Raw genomic sequence first — 21,933 nt, forward strand, 5'->3', positions numbered from 1 at the left:
ATATTTTGTTATAAACACTAATTTTATATATCCATTTAAATAATGTAAATTAAACAATTAAATCAATGTTATACGTTTTATTTACAATTTCCATACATATTTATTTTTAGTAAAAACACGAGGACGCTGTTTTGATTTTAAACAACATTCAATCACTAAGTAAATATAATTATTTACACTAAACTTTTATTTTCGTCCACTTTCAAAATTTTCTCATGTAACTTTTATATATCTATTTTCAATTGATAATTGTACTTGTAAGAAAATAACAAACTTATTACAAAGTGCGTACACTTTTACAGGAATTTAATTATTTACTTTACGTACGAGGTTCCTCACTTTAATAGTTTCCACATAACCTAAGATCAAAGACACTATTTACTATTGCAGTCCTCAAACTAAACAAATTGACCGATCATACAATTTTATTTCTTCTTATTCTGTACACTTCATTTGCTATTTGACTATTCTTAAACTTTATCTTCTGTTCTTTTTTCTCTACAGTCACTCTTCTCATTTCTTTCACACTCTTATCCACTTCTGCATCAGTCTTCTTTGACTTTGTCATAGGTACATCCTCGTCATCTTCATTGAACAAGTCTTTGACCGAGACTAATCTATGAGAGTTGCCGACTCTGAGTAATTGCTTCAAACCTCTGGAGTCCTTCCTCTCTATCAGCCGCAGCACACCCCAGTCGTCACCCTTCTTCCCCTCCAGGCCTTCTTCTAGAAGCCAAGCTGCATTCCTAACTTCAGCACGGAGTCGTTCACACTCTTCGTAACTCACATTTCTGCTGACATTCATGGCTTGCTCTAGAGGATTTACTATATACAGAGGTAAAGCGTTTGGTTTTCTGATGGGCACTCCTCTGTTGATGGAGATGGCGTGCTCCTGGAAGTCGAACTGGGCGTAGAACTCGAAGAACTGCAGCAGCAGCGTGTGCAGGTCCTCGCCACTCTGGCCGTACTCCTCATGAGGCAGCTTGTTGAGGTCACGCAGGAACGTACAGTTGATGTTCTCCTCCGCTATCCTGATGTCCTCCTTACCTGGAGAGAATATCTCATTATAGATTAAACTGCTTACTAATTCAGCCACAAAACTAGAGAAAAAAACTTTAACTTAACGTCGCAACTCGCAACTATCTTTTGCTTATTTTATAATTGGTCAACTCCTATTACTATCTTTGATTTAGTTTTACAAGTAAAGAATGAACGTTAAGTTTTTGATGTGTACCTAACTTATAACTTGTATATGAAAAAAACATTACCAGCTCTATCGACTAAGACTTTGAGCGAGGGCAGAATGAATCCCGTCTTCCTCTTTTGCTGCAAGAAGAACAGCACCATGAGGGTGAGGGGGAAGTTGGTGATCCAGCGGCCGGGGTGTGGGTTGGTGAGGCCCACCGCACTCGCCCAGTGTCGCACCACGAAGATCAGCGGCCGCACGCGCGGGTCCAGCGCTCCGAACTGCCACAGTAACTCTGACATGTACACTCCGGATCTGGAATTATAAGTTAACAACTAATGAAAGGTAGCACTGGTGTATGACATGCCATCATGCATACAACTTTATTAATAACTAGGGACCTACTAGTGGTACTTAGAGGCTAACTCCTAGTTTGCGTCCTGTACTATCTAGGGGTACTCAAGGAATTATTACAACTCTAACTAATTTTGATAAGATCTATAACAAGGTGATGTATACACTGAGTACTGACGTGTTGGAGGCGGCGAGGTCGCAGTGCAGCGCGGCGAGGTGGTGCGTGCACTTGAGAATGGGAACGCGCGCGGCCAGCACGCGGCGCACGGCCCCCGCTCCCGGCACGCGCAACTCCAGCAGCGCGCCCAGCAGCTCCAGCTGCCGCGCGCCGCCGCGCCCACCGCCCGCGTACTCCTCGCGCTTCTCCTGGTACACCAGCCGCCGCCGCGTGTCACTCTGACAACGTATTGACCATTGAGATACTTTAATTGACCAATGCATACTTTTGAAATACATCTGATAAGCCACTCACCATATCCTCAGTTAATACATTGCTGAGAACTAGATCCAGGTCACAGCCCATCCGGCCGCAGCCATTCACTGAAGAACCAAACGGCTGCACAGCCACATTTGCATACAAACTCTTGAATATTACTTCAAACTGAAACCATAAAATTTTCTTAACATTTTCAAAGTTAAATGATAAATAATCAAACTAAAAAATATATATAATGTGAAGCCATAAAATTTTAGTTTTCAAGTAAAATAAAAAAAAGTAAATATTCACTTGCCAATTTATAATTTTAATTTGATTTTTTCATATCCAATACTATTACTTTTTCATTTTAATTCAAAAGAACATTAAAAAACAATGAGACATTTATCTCACCTGCCTTGCTACCATATATCTAAGTCTAACACCTAAGTCATTCAACTTAGTTCTCTCATACAAATGTTGTATTTGTTGTGTGACTGTCTCACAATTCAACAATTCCTCATAAAGCAAATCATTATCAACTGGCTCAATGCCATCTTTTGTGGCAAGTGTTTTTGTACTCGGACAACTGAGCTTTTCTTTCTTATTCACAGCAGCTCTGAACCAGAGGAACGGGGACTCGATGGGCATCACATCGACGTCTTTTTGATGAGAACTGCATGCTTTTAGAACTTCTTTAACATTCTCTTCTGTTTCAAATTCAATAAGCATAAAGTGCTGAAAAAGAACTATAAATTAATCATTTGTATTTTGGTAGTTTTTATTGTTATTTGTTAGTCTAACAAAATTAACATAATCTCACCTCCTTTTCCGAGTTTCTATAATGGTGTATGTCTTTAATTGAGGCATATTTTGAGCAATATCCATACAGTTCATTGAATGATGTTTCTGAATTAACCTGAACTACGAGACTACGACGAGCCTCGGCTTTTCTTTGAGCTATTACATCGCTAAAACTTTTAAATTTTTTTACAGGATCTGAAATAAAACTTTAAGATATAACCTCGAAAACAATAATTTCAATACCTAATATTACTACCCAATACCTGAGTAGTTTCGTATAAATAGAGAGTTGTAAATAGGAGTATTTAAACACTTTCGTATAATAGAAAATTTCCCAGTTTGAAAAAATACAGTCATTTTTAAATTAATAAAATTAAAAACAAAACATCAAACTTTAATGTGTCATTGTCAAATGTCAACGTCAAAAACCGCATGTCAAAAATTGATCTTATGTTCAATAATCATACAAGTGTCTAAAAATCTTTTTGCGCAACGTAAATTCAGTACTTATAAACTGTCTTGCTAAATTTTCGCTTTGTTTTGCTTTTAAGCAGGAAAAGTTTCTAGCGCAGTATTTTACATTTAATTTCCTTTTTTAGTCATTTTTAAAAAACACGAAAATGCAATTGGTGTCCAACAATTTACTCTTTGATGGATTTCTTTGCTTACACAATCTTTTTGTTTTTATGTCAACTTTACAATTTACAATATATTATGTCAACTGAGAATAAGAAAAATCTAAAAATAATAAGAACATTTAATTTATGTAAGAAATTTGTAGTAAATAACAAACATTCTCATATATTATGCATAACTGAACAAAAATGGGCACACGACTATTACAACGATTTCTTCCAATTATAAACAACGCCTTCAGAAGTCATTCTAACCTTAACCGTCATGGAGAGAGGATTATATATGCGCCGACAAGTTTTATTGCAGTCAGAAACTATGCAAAAGGTAAAGATAAAGGCAAAGAAAAGAAAGGTAAAGGCACTAAAGTAGAAATCAATCCGGCAATGATGTCAGAAGTAGTTGATGTTAATAAGATTCAGGAACGATGCAAAGCGGCTATCGAAAAATTAAAAGACGATTTCGCTAAAAATTTATCTCTCAGATCCACAACGGGTTCAATCGAATCGTTGCCAGTGAAGTTTGAAGGAAAGGAATATGAACTCCAAGAGCTTGCACAGATTGTACGTAAAAATCCTAAAACGATAGTAATAAACTTTTCATCCTTCCCGCAAGTTATACCTGATGCTCTTAAAGCTATAAGTAAATCAGGTTTGAACCTGAACCCTCAGCAAGATGGTACAACACTGTTTGTACCTGTACCGAAAGTAACAAAAGAACACAGAGAAGCATTAGCTAAAAATGCAAAAGCTTTGTATATAAAATGTAGAGATTCCTTGAAGGATGTGCAGAATGACTTTATAAAGAAAGTAAAAAAACAGACTGGGATTTCAGAAGATTTAGCATTCAATGTCACAAAACAAATAACAGCCATGTGTGATGATTATCAAAATGAGGCAAAAAGCATTTATGAAACTAAGCATGTTGAACTTGTTGGTAAATAGTTTTAAGAGTAAATGTTGCCAGTTTAGATTTATTTTATTAGATAGATAGCAATAACAATACTATTTTACTTATTATGAATCAAAGAAATATGTACAAAAGATGAACTAATAAAATACTATGTCCTGTAGCATAATGTTATTTTATTTTGTAAAAAATGCCAAAATTAAGTTGTTATATTTACATTTCTGTATTGCATTACTTCTGCATTTTACCAGGTGTTATATAAGTGTTACTTAAAACACTGAGTTTAATACCCAGGTTATAATAATATTTTCATGATGTTTGTAATTTTTTTGGATTTACATGATATCCAGTATTTGGTATATTGCTACTTAATTGATTAAACATCTGCCATTGCCCATTGTACATATTCTTATTATTTTAAAATGTGAATGATCCAATGTAATTACTTTGTTTCATTTAACCATTTTAAATTGCCACTGGCATCGCCGGGAGGGTAAGGTTGGCAACTCTCCCCTAGAGAATCGAAAAATGTTAGTAAGTATAAAGCCCTAGTTCTAACCAAAATCATTGACATCCATGAATCCCACTCTTCAAAATAAATATAGTAATACTATTTAAAAATACAGTGACTGAGGTAAATTATTCATGATGCAATAAAACCTTTAATAATTATCTATATAATTTTATTATTTCACTGATAATATCGTAAATATTTAATATTATTTAAAAAGAGAAGTGCCCAAATTACCGTAGTTTATGAAATTTCTTGTGCAAAAAAACAGATAAAACCATAGAAAAAATACAATGACAGATGACAGTGACAACTCTTCTCTATGTCAAATGTCACATTAAAAAAACAGAAGGAACAGTTGTTTTGTTGTGTTTGAAAAGTTGATTTGATCTAATAGGCTTTTGTGTTTTTACATTAGTAAGATGAATAGTGGTCAAGATAAGAATATAAAAGGCTACGGTAGAGTAATGTCTCGTGTGTATAATCGTTCCCATAGCAATCTTAAAGCAACTTCTAGTGTTTTAAGTCATGTTTCATCGACAAATCTTGGCGCGAAACGTCCATCAGTTTCGAGTGCTAGGGCTGGTGTTTTCAGTGATTTACCGATTGTGCTAAACGATTACGTTCCTGATGGTAAAAAAGACTTGAAACAAAGTTCTGTGGTTAAACCGAGGCGAACTTTAAAATCTTTGGTGCCAGGAAAGAAACCTCTTCTTACTGTAGAGAGAAATGTGAAGTGTAATGAAACTGCTCGTTCTTTAAACGTGTGTGCCTCCGCTCCTACTGTGTTGGGTCGAAACACTGACGGTTGGCATGACTCACATGTCAGGCATTGTTTGTCAAGTAGGTCCCAGTCTAGACTAAAGGATTTAAAGGTTTGTCTAACATCATAACAATCCATAAAAAAAAAAAATAGTTGTTTCCTTTGTTTTACCTCTATCTTTATTAAATTCTATGAGTAAATATTTATAAAACTTTATTTGAAACTAAAAGTAAACAACTTTCAGGATGAAATAAAGGCATATCAAGATACTGAACAATTACTGAAGCTGAGAAGTAGACTGTACAAGAGGTGTGGTGTAGTTTTAAATGATGTGGGACAGGTGGCTGCGGACAAGGCTGTACAAGCTGAGGAAATAGGTAAGAGACAATTTCAGTAAAACAAAGAGAAAATGTTATATTCTAGTGTTGTATAGAAATGGACTGCCTTGATGTAACATTTAAAAGTATCTAGTAGTAACTTATAATGATGTGTACATTAAATGACTGAAATGTTCTTTGTTAATAATGAAGGTGAATAATAGAATATGAAAGTCATGTTAATTTTAACAAAGATAATTTCATAGTTTTCAAATTCTAAATTTGTTGAAATAGCGCCATCTAGTATGTGAGTGTCTGAAATGATTTGAGACTTATGACATAGATGGCACTAGTTGCGCTTTTTTTTTCTATAAAAGTCGTTTAATTGAATTACTTTTGGGTAATATAATAATTAGCTCTGATGAAATATTATTTAAATTGATTAATATTAGTTGAATAAAATAAAAGTAGCATTTGCAAAGGTTATTATTTTTCGTATTGACTGTCGTAGCCGAAATAGCTCAGTTGGGAGAGCGTTAGACTGAAGATCTAAAGGTCCCTGGTTCGATCCCGGGTTTCGGCAATCCTTTTTGAGCATTTTAACTCATTAATAACCTTCAAAGGACAAAATTTTGCACTCACCCGATTTTTTTCGGCAAAAATTATATCACCAAATATAAAAAGTTTTTGAATCTTTTTTAACATTAAATAAGCGTTAATAATTGTTTAAAAATAATTTTACAGATGTCAACCAAGACGACTTAAGGTGAGTGAATTACAATTATTAATTTATAATTTCCATTAAGTAATTTTAAAGTATTTCAGCAGTTTTGATGCTTAAGCCTTAATTTCAGTACTTGAACCTCTGTTATTATTTCGCCTTTCCTTACATCGCCTCTTTAGCTCAGTGGTAGAGCACTGGTCTCGTAAACCAGGGGTCGTGAGTTCAATCCTCACAGGAGGCATCATGATTTGTGTTTTATTTTTTGATAAGACTATACCAAAAATTGAAAAACTTATATTTTAAACTATTAGTCAATTATACATTGAAACATGTTTAAAAACAACCAACGTCATTTAGTAATTTCAAATGTGTTGGTATCAGAGTCTTACGCTAGATGGCGTTAGTTAATAAGTTTGCATGTCTATTGTCACAAGACCGGGGCACACAAACACGGGGTGTCATTTCCGCTTCCCGCGCGAATCAGGCACTCTGCCAAGTTATTCCTCTGTGTGGTGTCATACTTTCCATTCGTTTCGGTTCAATTTCACAGAAACAACCGCAGATGTTAATTTATGCGTGGCAAAAAGAAAACGTAAGCATATAGAAGCAAACCTGGCTGTTATAAGTGCTGCTCTTCAGTATTTCCTCAAATGACACGGACCATGCTGATGACAGGTTTAATAGTTCATAACAACAACAACATAACGCAGTTCCGTAACCCAAAGGGGTAGGCAGAGACTACGGACCTTTATTTGGTGCGATTTGAGTTCAGTTTCGAGTGCTCTTAATATCGCCCTTCTTAAATATTTGGAACTAGCAGATACATAAAAGAAACGTAACGTAAAAACACAGTAATGTAAATCAATGACGCACCTTTGTGCCAAGCCCTTTAACATGAGAACACACAGCTCTTTCTAACATTGATGTTATGAAAGAGATGGCAAATGTTGGTTTATATTTAAGCTCATATGTTTTCAATGCAGATGCAGAGGGTGTTGTTGGCAAACAATTGCACTCTCTCTGCTCCGGAACAAATCCTTTGCCAAATTGATTATTGCGCAAGTTCCGAATGCTATATGTACATGTCTTCTTACATACATCATCATCTTTTTCTATATTACAATCACATGCTGTTTTTTTAACTTCTTTTTTTTTAATGAAAAGGCTTTCAACGTCAAGAGACATAAAGGGACCTCTTGCAGGTGACCAAGACTCTTTGACTTTGAACGGCATTGTGTACGCGCTTAATAAAACTCAAAGACAATATAGTTTGTTTGTATGAGTGCTTAGCATAAAAACATTTTTCATATGATTCGTTCAGCTTTTATTTTTATATAAGTTAATATTTTAACGAATGCCAGAATAAATGTTTTTCGTATGAAATTACGTTATTAAAATACTGAGATATCTGAGCTAATTAAAATTACCAAATCCGCATGGAAGTTATAAAATAGTGTGAATTCAAGAATAACGCAACGACTCACTTGGATTGTCTCCAACTGTTACAAGTCTACAAATATACCATACATTTGTATATATAATACAATTTTATTCTAATATTTACCCACTACAACTGCAAACAAACCTACAGAGTAAAAAATTTAAGATTTCTGTTAAAATTAAATTCTTTTGTATAACATGTTGCGTAATTTACCATATTACTAAGGATGGAAAACGTATGTTGCCTGATTTTAATACCTCTAAACGTTAGTTTTTATTGTAAACATATATATGTGTTATGTCACTATTTTTGCATTGAGAACGATAGAGATGGAGAGATGTTTTTGCACATGTCTTCGAAAGTTACGAGCACACATAACTGTAATAAAAAAAATTATTACATTTTTATTGTATTACATAGTATTTCAATATATGTTTCCATCCAAACAAAGTACACTATAATTTTAAAATCACGATATCTTCTAAGCCAGCGGTGAACCAATATTTTAAGCACGTCACTGATCACAAAATTCATAATTTAATACGAGTAAAACTGTGAAGTGGAAATTATATTGTATTATTTAAAACTTACTATACTTTTAAACGTTGTTAAATTGTTTGGAAAACATATTGACAACGATTTCGTCTCGGTTTTATCTTTTTTCTAAATTAAAATAATTGATTATTTATTATACCTCAAAAGAAAGGTGAACCTAAACTTTAACATAAATTTCTAAACAGTACATACTATATATATTTTCGATAATATGTCGAAAAGGTCACAATTAAGGAAATGCCCACTTTATTATACTTACGCATTCCCAACGCTTCATGTAATTAAACACCGAAAATAAACATACCATAATTAAAATCACCATTTGAATAAGTAAATATCTTTAGGGGATTTCCCGGCGCAAGGCCGCATAAAGTATTTTAAAGTTTAACTCATTTCTTTGGGCGGAGGGGTTTGGGGGTCACGTAGCAAGCCTCGTGCTGCCCTGTACCGAAAGTTCCCAAAAAAACCAAACAACGTGACCCCCATACAAACTTTACTCCTTCCTTTCATGCCTCACGTTTCTGCCCTTTTCAGTTACAGTTTGCGCAATTTTTCTTGCGCTAAAGTTTCTTTTGACGACAATATGAAGCTTTTTATGGTTTCCGTTTTTTTTTGGTTCTTTGTGAACTTTTTTATTTGTCGAAAAATCTAATTGAAACTTTTTAAAATGATATCTCTTCTGATATAAATATGAGTGTCTGAAACTTTAATTTTATTTTTGTTCTCAGAAGACCTGACGTTATTTTATAATGGCTAATAACTAACTATAATACAATGACAAGAAACTCTGGGTCACATAACTAAACCACTGTAAAACAATAATTAGTTTTGAACTTACTTCGTTGAACGTGACACGTTTGTGTTACAACGAATTTTCACTTATGACTCCTTGCAGGCGACGTCAAATTTGGTTATCAGAGCACGTGCAAACATAACTAGTACTTCAGTTAAAAGTCTAGTGTTAGTTATTCGTGTCACAACGTAGGTGGGGTAGGGGGGTTAGTAGTCTACCCTCGTAGCTCCGCCGACACATCGTGACACGACTGTAAGCACTCGGGTCACGTTCGTTGGCGAGTTGTTATTCCAGTAGCGTCCTCCGCAAGTAGTGTGGACAAGGACGTCTGCGACCCGACTCGAGATCAACGGACGCTGATGTTGCGACTGTAAATGTTGACAATTTACGTTTATAGTATGTTTATAGTAAAGATACAAGTTGTTTCACGAATGGAATATGTATACCGACGAAGTACCAAGACCTCATAGTACACGGGAAAAAAATCAAACTCACACTAACATAGAATAAAGAAGCATTCTGTATTTCATGTTACATACTAGGGCCTTATTGTAGCCCGCTTACTCCCATAAGAAACGTATGGTAAAAGGATGAAGATTTGACGCTGAAGAGGATGAGTAGGACATATTATATTTCTGACTCTTCTGTTCACTAGTTACCTATAACTTTATGACTGGAAACTGAATTGTTAGTTGCAAGCACTAACTACAGTAATATTGTCCAATAGTTGCAAGTCGCCGTGGAGTCGCAATTCGAGTCGCAAGTGGTCGTAGTGGAGTCGCTCGTCTATCACGCACCATGATGGCTGCTAGTGCGTCACGTTGCGGAATACAAATAAACAGTTTGTAAGTTGTGCACGTACACGTCGGAGAACGCCGCGAGCCTGCGAGCGTGTTACCACACTATAGAGCACCTTGGTGACGAGAGGTAGCGGGTGAAAACGCTTGTAGCGGATTCGATACGTGGTACTAAAGCTATTTTAATAACGATGGTAAGGTGTCATTTTCAATAATTTATCTAAAAAGAGTTTTGAATACTTCTCGGTAAGCAGGAAACAAAGAATCATCAAATGAATTCCTATATTATAAGTGTACTTTTCCTTGTCCCCTATTTCTATTCAAAACAAACATTTTAGTTAATATCTCTCTCTCAAGAAAGAGATCTGTTTATTTAGGAACGTTCAGCAGAACTTCGCTCCCTCACGTTAACGATCTTATCGACATCATTATCGACAGATATAAATCTAAGATCAATTCGCAGAGCTAGCGGATATGTTTCGATTAACAACACTTCTGCGTCCATCACGCACGCTGATTGTCCTAATCTGTTTATGGTCGGCATGGCGGCGGTAATGCAATTACTATTCAAGTACAACAACAAGGTCGCTTGCTCGTTTCTGACGTCATGCATTGTGTGCCGCGGTAACGTAATGTTGTCACCGTTACCAAATTAAGGTTGACATGTTTATGTAATTGTTGAGTTCGTAGTGTCTGTCGTGCTTTGTTTGTGAACTGTGCACTCATAATGATACTGATCGGCGAGAGTAGGCAGTGTAAGCGCAGCCTTAACTTGGCACCGCACCAACGCTAATCCTCACAGAATAATGGGATTTCTTATTTTACGAGCCTAGCGCTCCACTCGACTCCAAAATGCCCCCTTGCTATAATAGACTGATTTATAAACCATGAGTAGTTTAAGCTCGTTTCATGAATTCTTTTTTTAATTTTTTTTTTCAAGTCAGTCACGAGATTTTTCCGTGGTTGAGACGTTTATCAAGCAGAATATGGACTTGATAAAATGAATACCGGTCACGATGCTTAAGCGAATTTCAAAGTTTTGCATAAATATCAACATTTTATAATTTAATCAGTTATAGCCAATCTTGCACATTACGAGGCGTATATAATTTTCCTCGTTTGGTTGATGCAATCGGAACACGTTAGATTTTTTAAATAGAGGTGGAACAAAGCAATACAGTTAACGAGTGACAATACCTAATACCCGTTTCTCACTGACTTAGATGTGATGGCAAAAGAATATTTTACTTAATTCCTTCAGTTTTGCTTCTCAAACAAGAGAGGAGCTGTCGCTTCTGTAAATGAAGTTTGATAGATGGCACGAGAGATCACGTGTCTATGTCACGCTCAGGCGACACGTTGCCGTGATGCATCGGCCGCGAGCGATAGCGCGGGAATGCAGCAGCGTGCTAGCGTGACGGCGTGATGGCTGTGAGCGTGTCGGAGCGGCTATCGCGCGGCCTTGGCATTGGCATTGGAGTTGCGCGCTCGACCGTGCTAATGCCCACATCTATTGCTGCGTGTTTAACTAACACGTCGGTAATTTACACTCTCAGAATAATAAGAGTTTTTTTTAAACTCCATTGCTTAGAATACTTATTCTTCATAAATGTAATTTACGGTTTGTTTTTACAGTCGCCGTGCAATTCTCAAGTATTTGTTAGTTTTATAATTTACGACTCTTTTTTAACATACTGTACATTTTTTGTAAACTTTTTGTTGTAAAATAGTCGTATTCACATTTTGACAGATATGCCTGTTTAGTCGAATGAACGATTAAGTCGTTTTTTATTTCAAAATTCGAACTAGATGATTACATCTATAGCTTGGTCTAGAACTCGTTTAAATATACGCGTCAGTAAAGTGCAAGTACTAATGTATATACATACATTTTTACCATATTATACATACATTTTTACCATACCTACAGAAATAATATCACCTAAAGTTGTACCTTAGACAAAATGTAATTTCATAATTTGTATATGTCAAGAATGGGTTTTCCATTGTGGCAAGTAAGAGGGATAAGAAGTATGTTATATAGTTATGTAAAATACATGTACTATGTCTTTCTGGTTGGGAATTTCCAGCAGTTACCATAAATTGAACAATAGCTGCTACTTTCTGCGTCACAGAGCTTCGCAAAGGGTCCGATGTGACAAATCAAACAGTCACTATATGTCTTGTAACTATTGATATTACATTTTAAAAATACAAATGTAACAAACAGCTCATCTTTACTGCAATCTACTTCCATTCCAGCTGTGAAATACCAGGAGCTCAAGAAAAGTAGAGTAAATAAATTCCTTTAAAAATACCTTTTTATTTCCTACTAACCTTTGCTACGTAAAGGCTAACAAGACTTGATTTTTGTTATTTTTTCGAGTAGACCTTTAAAGAAATATACATATTGATTTTATAATCGTGTGAAATTAAGTAATTTTCTTATCATCACGTGATTTCTGCTTGTATGTATGTATTGAAATATATATATGTACATGTTGTCAGGCCTCTATGTACATTCGATCACTATCTCAATGAGTCATCGGCGCAAATAATTTATGTGATCACTATTTGTCACCCGCGACTCCGTCTGCGCTGAATTAAAATAAAAACTACTAAATATTTTTATTAACAGACCATGTTTTACATGTATGCCTGGTTTCATAGATCCGTTAAGCCGTTCTGGAGACACCTTCAAATAAACATCCATCCATCCATCCATCTAAACGTTCGCATTGATAATATTAGTATGATTCACTTGCGCTCTGTTTCAACTGTGAATCTTATTTCAAACTCTTTTGTTTACATTTAACACTATATCTTTATTAAATCTATTGTTTGTATGATTCCTTCAAACATTTGCTGGGTTCCAAAAAATTCCCATTTCTTCCACTTTCCACCTACTTAACAAAATTAATGTAAAATAAATCTTTGGTATACTCTACCATTTTGTACAACATCAATGAAATATAGAGCTATCTGTGCTGTTTTTTTTTTATTTTGATTCAGAGTTACATGTATTATTGAGTATAAAGTATTTTTGATAGCATCTTGAGGTGTGTTCCCACGGACGCCTCAATTGTAGATGCGATCGTTATAAATACATATTTGAGTTATCATTCAACCGGCCGCACTTAGGTTCCATTGTTGCTTCCGATGCCGCACTCCTCAGTCGCGGCACGCACATCGCTAACTATATTTTTTTATTGTTGCAATTCTATGTCTCGTGTACACTCTTTGTCTCTGCCAAGGTCAGCTGTGACTCATGTGTTCATTGCAAATTATATCTTATTGCTATGGAGTTTAGTGTCCTGTCCTATTAGAGAACGAAGGAGGAAAAGATTTCAAGGACAGTCATATTATCTTTAAAACTAGCGTGTTTTATGCGCACATGTTTCATGATGCTAAGTGGTTAATATTTAAATATTTAGTTAAAAATTATTATGTACCAATTATAAATAACAAGTAAGGGATAATAGAATAGACAGGTTTTATTAATTTATTTTGATTTTAACAAATTTTTGATCGAAAATTCTAGAATATGTAGCAGGCAAACAGAAGTTTGTATTTTGGTTGCGCAAGACCGATGAATTGGTGTTGCAAACCGCATTCGCGGATACTTCGTATCGATTGAGGTCCTGCAAGTTGCAAGCCAGTCGCATGCCGCGCATAACGGACTGCTCTGGCCGCCGTCTTGCCGCCGAGCCGCCGCCGAACGTGCTCTACATTATGCAATCACTACCTTGTATCAACCTCTCGTCTCGCATAATACAGCTTTATTTACATCCGTTTGACGCAGCGCTTTAACAAGACCACGCACTTTGTGTTCTAACTAAAAGAACGAAAGCTCAATGTCTCCGTATGGCAGAATGGTCTATTGTCTGTCTAGATCTAGGTAAATGAATCTTGTCACTACTTGTTCCATTGCTGTTGAAATGCAGTGGAATTAAAAGTTCAAATCGTGTTTCATTGTCATCAGCTTTTTTTCCACACTGTTGGACATAGGCCTTTCACCGTCCACCTTCCGAACCCGTCGTCCATACTGGGTTAATGTGAACCAATTATTAATTTTTCTAATGTTAAAGAAATGAAGTGTAATAAATAAATATAATTTTAGATTATTTGAGTTGCTAAGTGTTCTTGGTGCGGTAAGATAATCTAGTTACTAGGGAACCCTATCGTTTTGTGTTATAAGTATATAATAGCTGTTATTATAACTTACAAGTCAAGGGGGAGGGTGATGGAGGGGAGATGGGGTCGAATGACATTAAATTTTAATCTGATTTGCCATTATACTGGTTACGTCGTTGACGGAGGTCGTATCTCTTATCTTAACGTCTCTTTTGCTCCCTTTTGTTTATAAATGTCTCTTTATGACCCCTGACCCTGACGGAATCCATTATGTATATTTAAATAAGGCTCTTAATGTTCGCGTAATTGCTTAATGTTGTAGAAAATGTCACTAAGAAGTCACGCTTATTAAATAGTGTTGTACGAGGAAAGTATAGGTACAAGAATTAAATTTGACAGCTCCGAGTCCTAGGCTACACACGGTAAGCTAATAGTGGTGTGAGATTCTCCGCCTCTGAATATTTCGTTGTTATCATTGAAATAAAACAAAATATTACAATTGACACTTTAAATAATTAAAAGACTGTAAATTGAAGATTGGCTCAATGTATTATGGTCAAAATATACAGCTTTCTACATATAAAATTATATTTTGAATCTTATAAGGTATGCATCATGAATTTATAGCGGCCCTCTAACGTCTCAGTTCAATTGGCCATCACATTGCGCATCGAGCCAGACGTCTTGAAATCAATTCGTGTAATTGCGATGCCAGACGGTCGCCTCGTATCGGGTCTGTAACGAGCACAACGTATTACAATTGCATTGCTCGATACACCGATATATTTTAAATTTACTGATTTCTTGAAATATCTTTTAGAAATTTTCTATTAGTTGTTTTTGGGTATCATGATTCCCATGTTATGTTACAAATGCTTGATTCCGAGAAGGAAAACGCGAGGCACTGTAACAGCATGGGAGGGAGACCGAGCCCCTTCACGTCACTCAACTAGGCTAAGGCCGGCCGTCGAACCTGAGACCTCTCACACAATTCGAATCTACAGTCTGTACGAGCATTTTAAAGTACGTGGAAAATTAACAGAGGTCTATTTAAATTGGTTTGTTAGTAGCAATCGAATTACCTTAGATGGTATATTAAAAATGTACATTTGTAAATCAAATGTTGAATAGTAATTGTTCCCCTTGAACTTTACGTGGCATATTTCTTTGTCAAGGTTTACATTACGTGACAATAAGTGATTGTGTTGTCTCGGCTGTTTGCTGATTCCGTATACATTATGTCATACTGTATTATATGATTTAGCTATATAGCTACGTATAACTATCTGTATTCAATGCCTTTGAATTAAAACAAAACATTTTTGTAGCTAGGAATTTAACGTGTTCATTGATTTTTTAAGATAAAATAGTAGGTTTGAGTATTGTTGAAAATCTTTTTGAATTAAAACATTACGTCCCTATGATAGATAACCATTTCACATAAAGCAGTGTCTATTTTATTTTGTAAATATGTGTACGGGTTATTAAAAAAAATGTTTATAGTTGGCATACTTCACGTAAGGTGAACTGGTTTCGTTGCGCGTCTTGTAAAAGCAAGCAGCTGACCTTGAATATTATAAGAATTAAATGTGAAAGAAAATTCTAGAATCGAAAACATGTAGTACTCTAGAAACTATATCATGTAGAATTTTGAAGGCCCTTGTTATCCGTTCGCTCGGTCTAAAATTTAAATTATAGAATTGACTCAATGTTTACTCAAGTTTAACTAATAGTTTAATTACGACGCTGTAGCTGCTGTATAAAAACTCATTGTAATATTTCAGGGCTGTCACAACCCTGTTTTTAATTAGCGCGTTGTTTTGCAACGAACAATAACTTGTATACCTACTGCTTGTACAGAAAACAGCGATCTCAGGCTGGTTTCATTTTTTTGTGTTTGAATGCTGTGCTGTGCGCGTTGTGGCGCGGCATTGCAGTGGCCGCGCCGTGTCGTGTCCGCGACCCGCGCTGCGCCACACCACGCTTCGCGTCGACGCTACGTGACGCTCGCTAGGGCTCTCACACTCAAGTTATTAGATTATTAATTAAAAGAGAATAAATTATTGATAAAATGAGATATGGCTTATGGTACAAAATAAACGATAGCAGGTTGTAGAACAACGCCAACTGCTTAAAATCTAAAAGTCAAATGTATGCAAAATTACAATGACTGACACAAAGCGTTTTAACACTAATATTGGTGTTACGTAACAAAAAAACTTGAGAGGTGTGTTGGGACACCCGGATGGAACGAAGTTCCTTTCAATTAATTAGTGAAGGAACCAATGTTTATTCTATGCATAAAAAACTTAAGTCTTCACAAGAAGTACATTTTATTTCTATGAATTTTCGTTATATATTGTCACGTCGTTGCCATGGTGATATAGCAAAAAGTGCCGTGACAACTTTTCGTAAGAATTTTTTCCGTCTAGCCCCCTTTCACAACGCGCGATAAGGAACTTCGTTCCAAAAATTCTAGCTAGTCTGATCTTATCTGGTCATCAACAACGGCGACACTTAAAAAGAATTTGAGATTCGTTGCTAGCCTTAATATTTGTTTGGGACGGGTATAAGATACCGTGCCTCCTTCCTATTTCTTAAATAACGATGTCTTTGGGCAACCCTATGTGAAGGAGGGCGCGCTCGTCAGTTCGTCGACCCCGTGCAGTGACGCAACCGCGCCAACTTTCTAACCGCGACGTCAGCGCGCCCGCTAAGGCCTCTACCTTCACTCGCTGCCGTACCCACGTTTGTGTACCGTCGTGATAATGCACACAATTCTCGCCCCTCTCACCAAACTTTATAAGTCATTTTCCTTTAATATTTGCTTGCTTTTTGCCTTGTGTTCGTGCATCGTATTGTCACAGGTTAGGTTCGGTATTTGGTTACGTGTGAATTTTAACTAGAAATATTGCGCGTTATGTTAAATATGGTAGGAAAGATTATGACGTTGTTTCTATTTGTACATCGTTTTCTTAGATGAACAATACGACAAATGATCCAAGAACTATGACACGCAACTGCTATCTAAGTTTCCACGAGCAAATATGAAACACATAGGTAGGTGTTAAGATATCGCTACATATAAAATTTTAGCTTTAGACTTTCTTGTATCTACGAAAAATTGATTTTTAGTGCAACCATGTAACAACTGCATAACCATGATTGTCTGTTACAATTTTGTGTTATTGTAGAAATCTAAATTTCTAATTAAAAAAACGGAATGAGGACTCTGAGTTGTTATATATTGCTGTGTAGTGTGCTGAGTGTGCTGGCTCAGTGTGAGCGTGATTTGGCAGCGTGCCAAGCCGGTGCTCATGGGAGTGTTGCTCAATGATCGAGAGCTATTTCAGGCGCGCCTGTGCCCCGCGCTGCTCATCCTCATGTGAATGGGAAATGCCCGGATAATGGACGTTGGTTAACGCACACCCCGCGACACATTAAGAAGACATGTGACTGCCAGTCTGGATAATTCTATGTTCATAAAAGCGGCTTTATCCTGTAACTACTTGACTATTACTGTGTGATTGTCAAACCATTATCAATTTTAATTAATGTTTGCAAGTATATCGAGTGTATTGTGTAATGATTTTGAAGTAATATGTTAAAATATAAACACTGTCTACTCCTTTAGTCGTAACAGTGTCGATGTGTAATGGCGTGTGACAGCGGCCTCGCTCGGCGCTGGCGGGCGCATGTGGGTCAACGAACGGTATTACACTTTCTTTTTTGCTCCTTGCTCGTCCGCTCACGAGAACGCCTCCCCAGTCCCCCACCGGTTACCCCGCCTTCGCGCACAATGTACCGCTTTGTATACGATGCAGGACAAGTCCTTACGACTCGAGTTGTCCCTGACCCTATGTTGAATTGTGACCCGCCGCTCCAAGTTTCTATTATAAGTCGAGGCTGTGATTCTTTTCAATAAATCGGTGATAAATGTTATTTGTAGTTTTCAAAGGCATTATGTAAGTCATATTACCTGGTTGTGTAGAGCAGACAACGCGTTTATACCTTTTGTCCAAAGAAAAAGTTTATAGCTTCAATAGGTAGCGACAATTTTGTTTGCTTTAAACTTATTTGTCTTGCGTATTCCAGACACAAGTTTGATATGACTTAGCAACAGCTTTACTAATACACATGTATTTAATAAAAAAAAGTGTGTCGTTGTCTGTCTGTGGTGAGATAAACATGGCCATCGCTGAGACATTAGCAACAAGGTGTAGCTATCTATATGATAGTTGTGGCATTTCTTATCTTTATCTTATCAAAGCAGAGTGCGTCAATATTAGCCGTGTGCATTCCACGAGGAGCGATGTTATGACGATATCCTGACACCGTTAACCCAGCTATCCAATCGTTACAACACTTGGACTTGTAGTTCTGGACTTAACATTAATAGTTTGCAACATATAAAGATTCTTTTAACTATACAGTACAGTCAGTATTACAGTTTTATGTGTATCAAAACGGTGCAGTAATGGGCTAAATTTATTTGTCAAGATCGAAGCTTATCGCTCAAAATATTTTTATGAAAGGAACGATAAAAACATTTATCGAATCATCTCATGGCAAAGTTGAAGATTTCAAATAGTTATGTAGAGGTGCATATGCAAATGTAAAGGCGCATTCACACGGGCGCGGTGGCGCGCGACGGCGAGCACGCGGCGTGACGGCGATGGCGCGCGTCACTGTTCCGTTCGCCGCATCCGATGCCTTCGCTCGGCGTAACTCGCTTCTAAATATATCTAGTTGCTAGTGAATTAATTTGGTGATTGTTTTTATGCATTACATTTATTTATTTCATTATAAAACTGAGGCATCAAAGTTATACACTATCCATAGGATTTAATTAATTAGAATATAACACCAATGCGTCTGAAGTTTACAATGAGAGTGTCTTCTTAGTGAGCTTTGCTCTTATTCTCCTAATTGTTTTCCTGAATACTATTATATCTTTGCTTGAGCATCATTAAGAATTTCGCCATCGTTTCACACGAGAAAGACAGAGTCTTGGACGCCAACGACGACGCAATGTGCGCAAACGTCTTTTCATCGTGATGCAATAGTTACACTGTGCGCAAGAGACCGATTACATAGCACCGATTAGATAAAAATTCATTGAGTTACTAAGAAGTATTTAAACAATAATTATTTCTCAGTTAAAATAAGAGAGCGCGTTATGCAGTAATTAAAAGAATACGATTCAGTGGAAGCGTGAAGGTCTCCATAGTAATGGAGCATTGGCATCGCGTTTGCCGCGGTCGGTGGTTAGAAAGCGCAGGCGAAGAGCGCGGCGGCGTATCGGCGCGGCGGCGGCGTGGGACCGACACGCTACTAACCGACAGTCAGCGATGCGTAGCCGCTGCGCTGCCGACGCAACATTATACTCAGCTGGTTAAATAGCACTAAACGCACGACTAGCCTGATAAATCAACTAGGAAAAGGATTCGACAACTATTCAAGTACTCGCAAAAGCGTGATGAAATCGATTACTAGTTGCAGGAGAAAAAAGAGCACAAGAGTAGAGGAGAAACATCACAGACGGTTGTGTTGAGTTGACTTTATTTCCATGAGTGTACTTTTGGATTCGTCTATCATTAATTTTTCTTTATTCACGTAGATTTATTTGTGTCTAGACGATTATTCTCATCGTTTTGCTCGCTTTAGACGTTACAAATTATTTATGTTTTTAAGATGAAGATAAAATCTGGACTGATCTTTTTCGCGTTTCTTTTATACTGTTTACTACTTTATTGATTTAGAGTAATGTGTTATTGACGTAATCAAATGTGTTTAAAATTATGTACGCACCGTTTATACTTGGAAACACATTCGAGGAACTCTAAAAAAAACTGTGGTATCGAAATAAACTTGAAACATTATTTTAAAATAAATGAAACGTGCAACGCATATGTCAGATTGCAGGTTACCTTTTAACGACTGAACCAATGGCTCGAGGCATTACGAACTACTAATTCAGTCAAAGATGTGACAATTACTAACATTTCTGGCAGCAACTGGTGCTCCTCCGATGTACGAGTACAGTAGGAAGGTAAAGTCAGTAATCAAGATTCAGCGAAGCGCTCTGTCGCTCGCCGGCCTTCCCTTGTACGTGGTATGAATCTAATGACAGTAGTGGACAGGGTCGGACTGCAACAGTAACAATATGTGCATCATTATAATTGCTTGGAAGATTCACTTTTCGTTTTGACTTGCCTTGAAACCTAAATATTGCAAATTATATTGTTGTTAAAAATCTTTTGTTTATATGCTGTGAAGTGTGACGCCTACAAATTGTAAGAAAGTAATAGATTTATGGACAAGTTTGATTTTTTTTTACCTTTAAAATTATATTTTTTTCCTATAGGTTCTTCGTTGAATCATTAAAGTGCCGCGTGCAATGCATAATAATTCAGTAAAATGTATAAAGTTATCGGCGCGGCGGTCACGGTTGCCAATTCTCGGCGTGTGTGATGGTGGCACGGTTCACGTTATGAATTCCGCCTTTATTTTTAACTGACTCAATTTTTATATCGAGATCGAGTCAGATTACTTCCGTCTGTTTTTTTTAATAAGAGACGCGACCAAATTAAAAATAAATATTTTGATAGTCGAGTGGTGGGATGGTCCGTCTCTGGGAAACACGAAGCAAATCCTTTACGTCCAATGGTTCAAGCCAATGGTTTTATTCAGTAGATTTGAAAGAGAACATAATATCGATTTATTCAGTAATTCGTCGATGATTACGTGGAATAATCTTTATATACTACATCCATTTTCAGACGTCATGTTTCATAGTTTTGGGTAGTGATAGTTTATAATGTTCCGTTTCGTCTTAGTCAATGGATATGTAGCTTTAGCTTTAGTCAGTGAACTGACAGCGTATCTGATGACTGTTTGCTGATGTATTCTCATTTTTGAAGGCGACTCATGGTCTGATACTTCGCAAAGAGCAGAAACAGGTCTTAAGAGAGCAGTAGAATGGTTAAATAATAACCTTTTAACCCTTAACATAAACAAAACGAAACTTTTATGTTTCCACAAAACCAAATCTTCGGAGCCGAAATCTCAAATAAATTTAAAAATTCATTCGGAGTGTAACAATTCCAGCTTATGTAACTGTCCCGTAATAGAGCAAGTTCACAGCATTAGGTATCTTGGTGTTATTGTTGATGACAAATTGTCTTACAATATGCATATATCAGGAGTAGCTGCCAAAGTTCGTAAACTGACACATATCATGTATCGTATCCGCGATGCTGCCGACCCTAAAATTGCTCTAATAGTCTATACAGCGCTATGCGAATCTATAATCGCTTACTGTATTACTTCGTGGGGAGGATCTGCTATGTCCGCCATGCTCGAGCTAGAGAGAGCGCAAAGAGCGGTGTTAAAGGTGTTACTCAATCGTAGAAAAAGATTCCCGACTTTTGCTTTGTATTCAGAGGCTGGGGTGCTCAGTGTGCGGAAAATTTTTATATTAAGAACAACTATATTACAGCATAAAGCTATCACAAATAGTACCACTCGCCAAAATTTTATGGCAAAGCGAAAGTTTAAGGTGCCTATACCGAGGGTTAACTCTTCGTTTGCCCAA

At 36.6% G+C, this 21,933-nt stretch overlaps 3 protein-coding genes and 2 non-coding genes across 5 annotated transcripts in view; 4 read left to right on the forward strand and 1 right to left on the reverse strand.

The window, feature by feature from the left end:
- Positions 1-201: 201 nt before the first annotated feature.
- On the reverse strand, positions 202-3,118 carry LOC106708386 (poly(A) RNA polymerase, mitochondrial). Its single transcript, XM_014499878.2, has 7 exons — positions 3,023-3,118; positions 2,779-2,954; positions 2,370-2,693; positions 2,013-2,141; positions 1,719-1,936; positions 1,269-1,501; positions 202-1,047 (listed from the first exon to the last, which is right to left on the reverse strand). Exons 1-7 carry the CDS (start codon positions 3,114-3,116, stop codon positions 416-418), a joined length of 1,806 nt encoding a protein of 601 aa, XP_014355364.2. The 5' UTR covers positions 3,117-3,118; the 3' UTR covers positions 202-415.
- A 372-nt stretch (positions 3,119-3,490) lies between these two features.
- On the forward strand, positions 3,491-4,420 carry LOC106708413 (ribosome-recycling factor, mitochondrial). The gene has a single exon (XM_014499913.2). The coding sequence runs from the start codon at positions 3,584-3,586 to the stop codon at positions 4,334-4,336; it is 753 nt and encodes a 250-aa protein (XP_014355399.2). The 5' UTR covers positions 3,491-3,583; the 3' UTR covers positions 4,337-4,420.
- Positions 4,421-5,197: 777 nt separating this feature from the next.
- The window catches only part of LOC106708431, a 70,510-nt gene continuing 53,774 nt past the window's right edge, over positions 5,198-21,933 (forward strand). Inside the window, exons 1-3 of the mRNA XM_045680958.1 lie at positions 5,198-5,687; positions 5,820-5,952; positions 6,637-6,658. Coding sequence (XP_045536914.1) covers positions 5,235-5,687; positions 5,820-5,952; positions 6,637-6,658 — 608 coding nt within the window. The 5' untranslated portion in view covers positions 5,198-5,234. The remainder of the gene's footprint in view (positions 5,688-5,819; positions 5,953-6,636; positions 6,659-21,933) is intronic.
- Positions 6,403-6,475, forward strand: Trnaf-gaa. Its single transcript has one exon. It is a non-coding gene; the product is annotated as a tRNA-Phe (tRNA).
- On the forward strand, positions 6,786-6,857 carry Trnat-cgu. The gene has a single exon. It is a non-coding gene; the product is annotated as a tRNA-Thr (tRNA).

Source organism: Papilio machaon, chromosome 14 (genome assembly GCF_912999745.1).
Source record: "Papilio machaon chromosome 14, ilPapMach1.1, whole genome shotgun sequence".
Taxonomy (NCBI): domain Eukaryota; kingdom Metazoa; phylum Arthropoda; class Insecta; order Lepidoptera; family Papilionidae; genus Papilio; species Papilio machaon.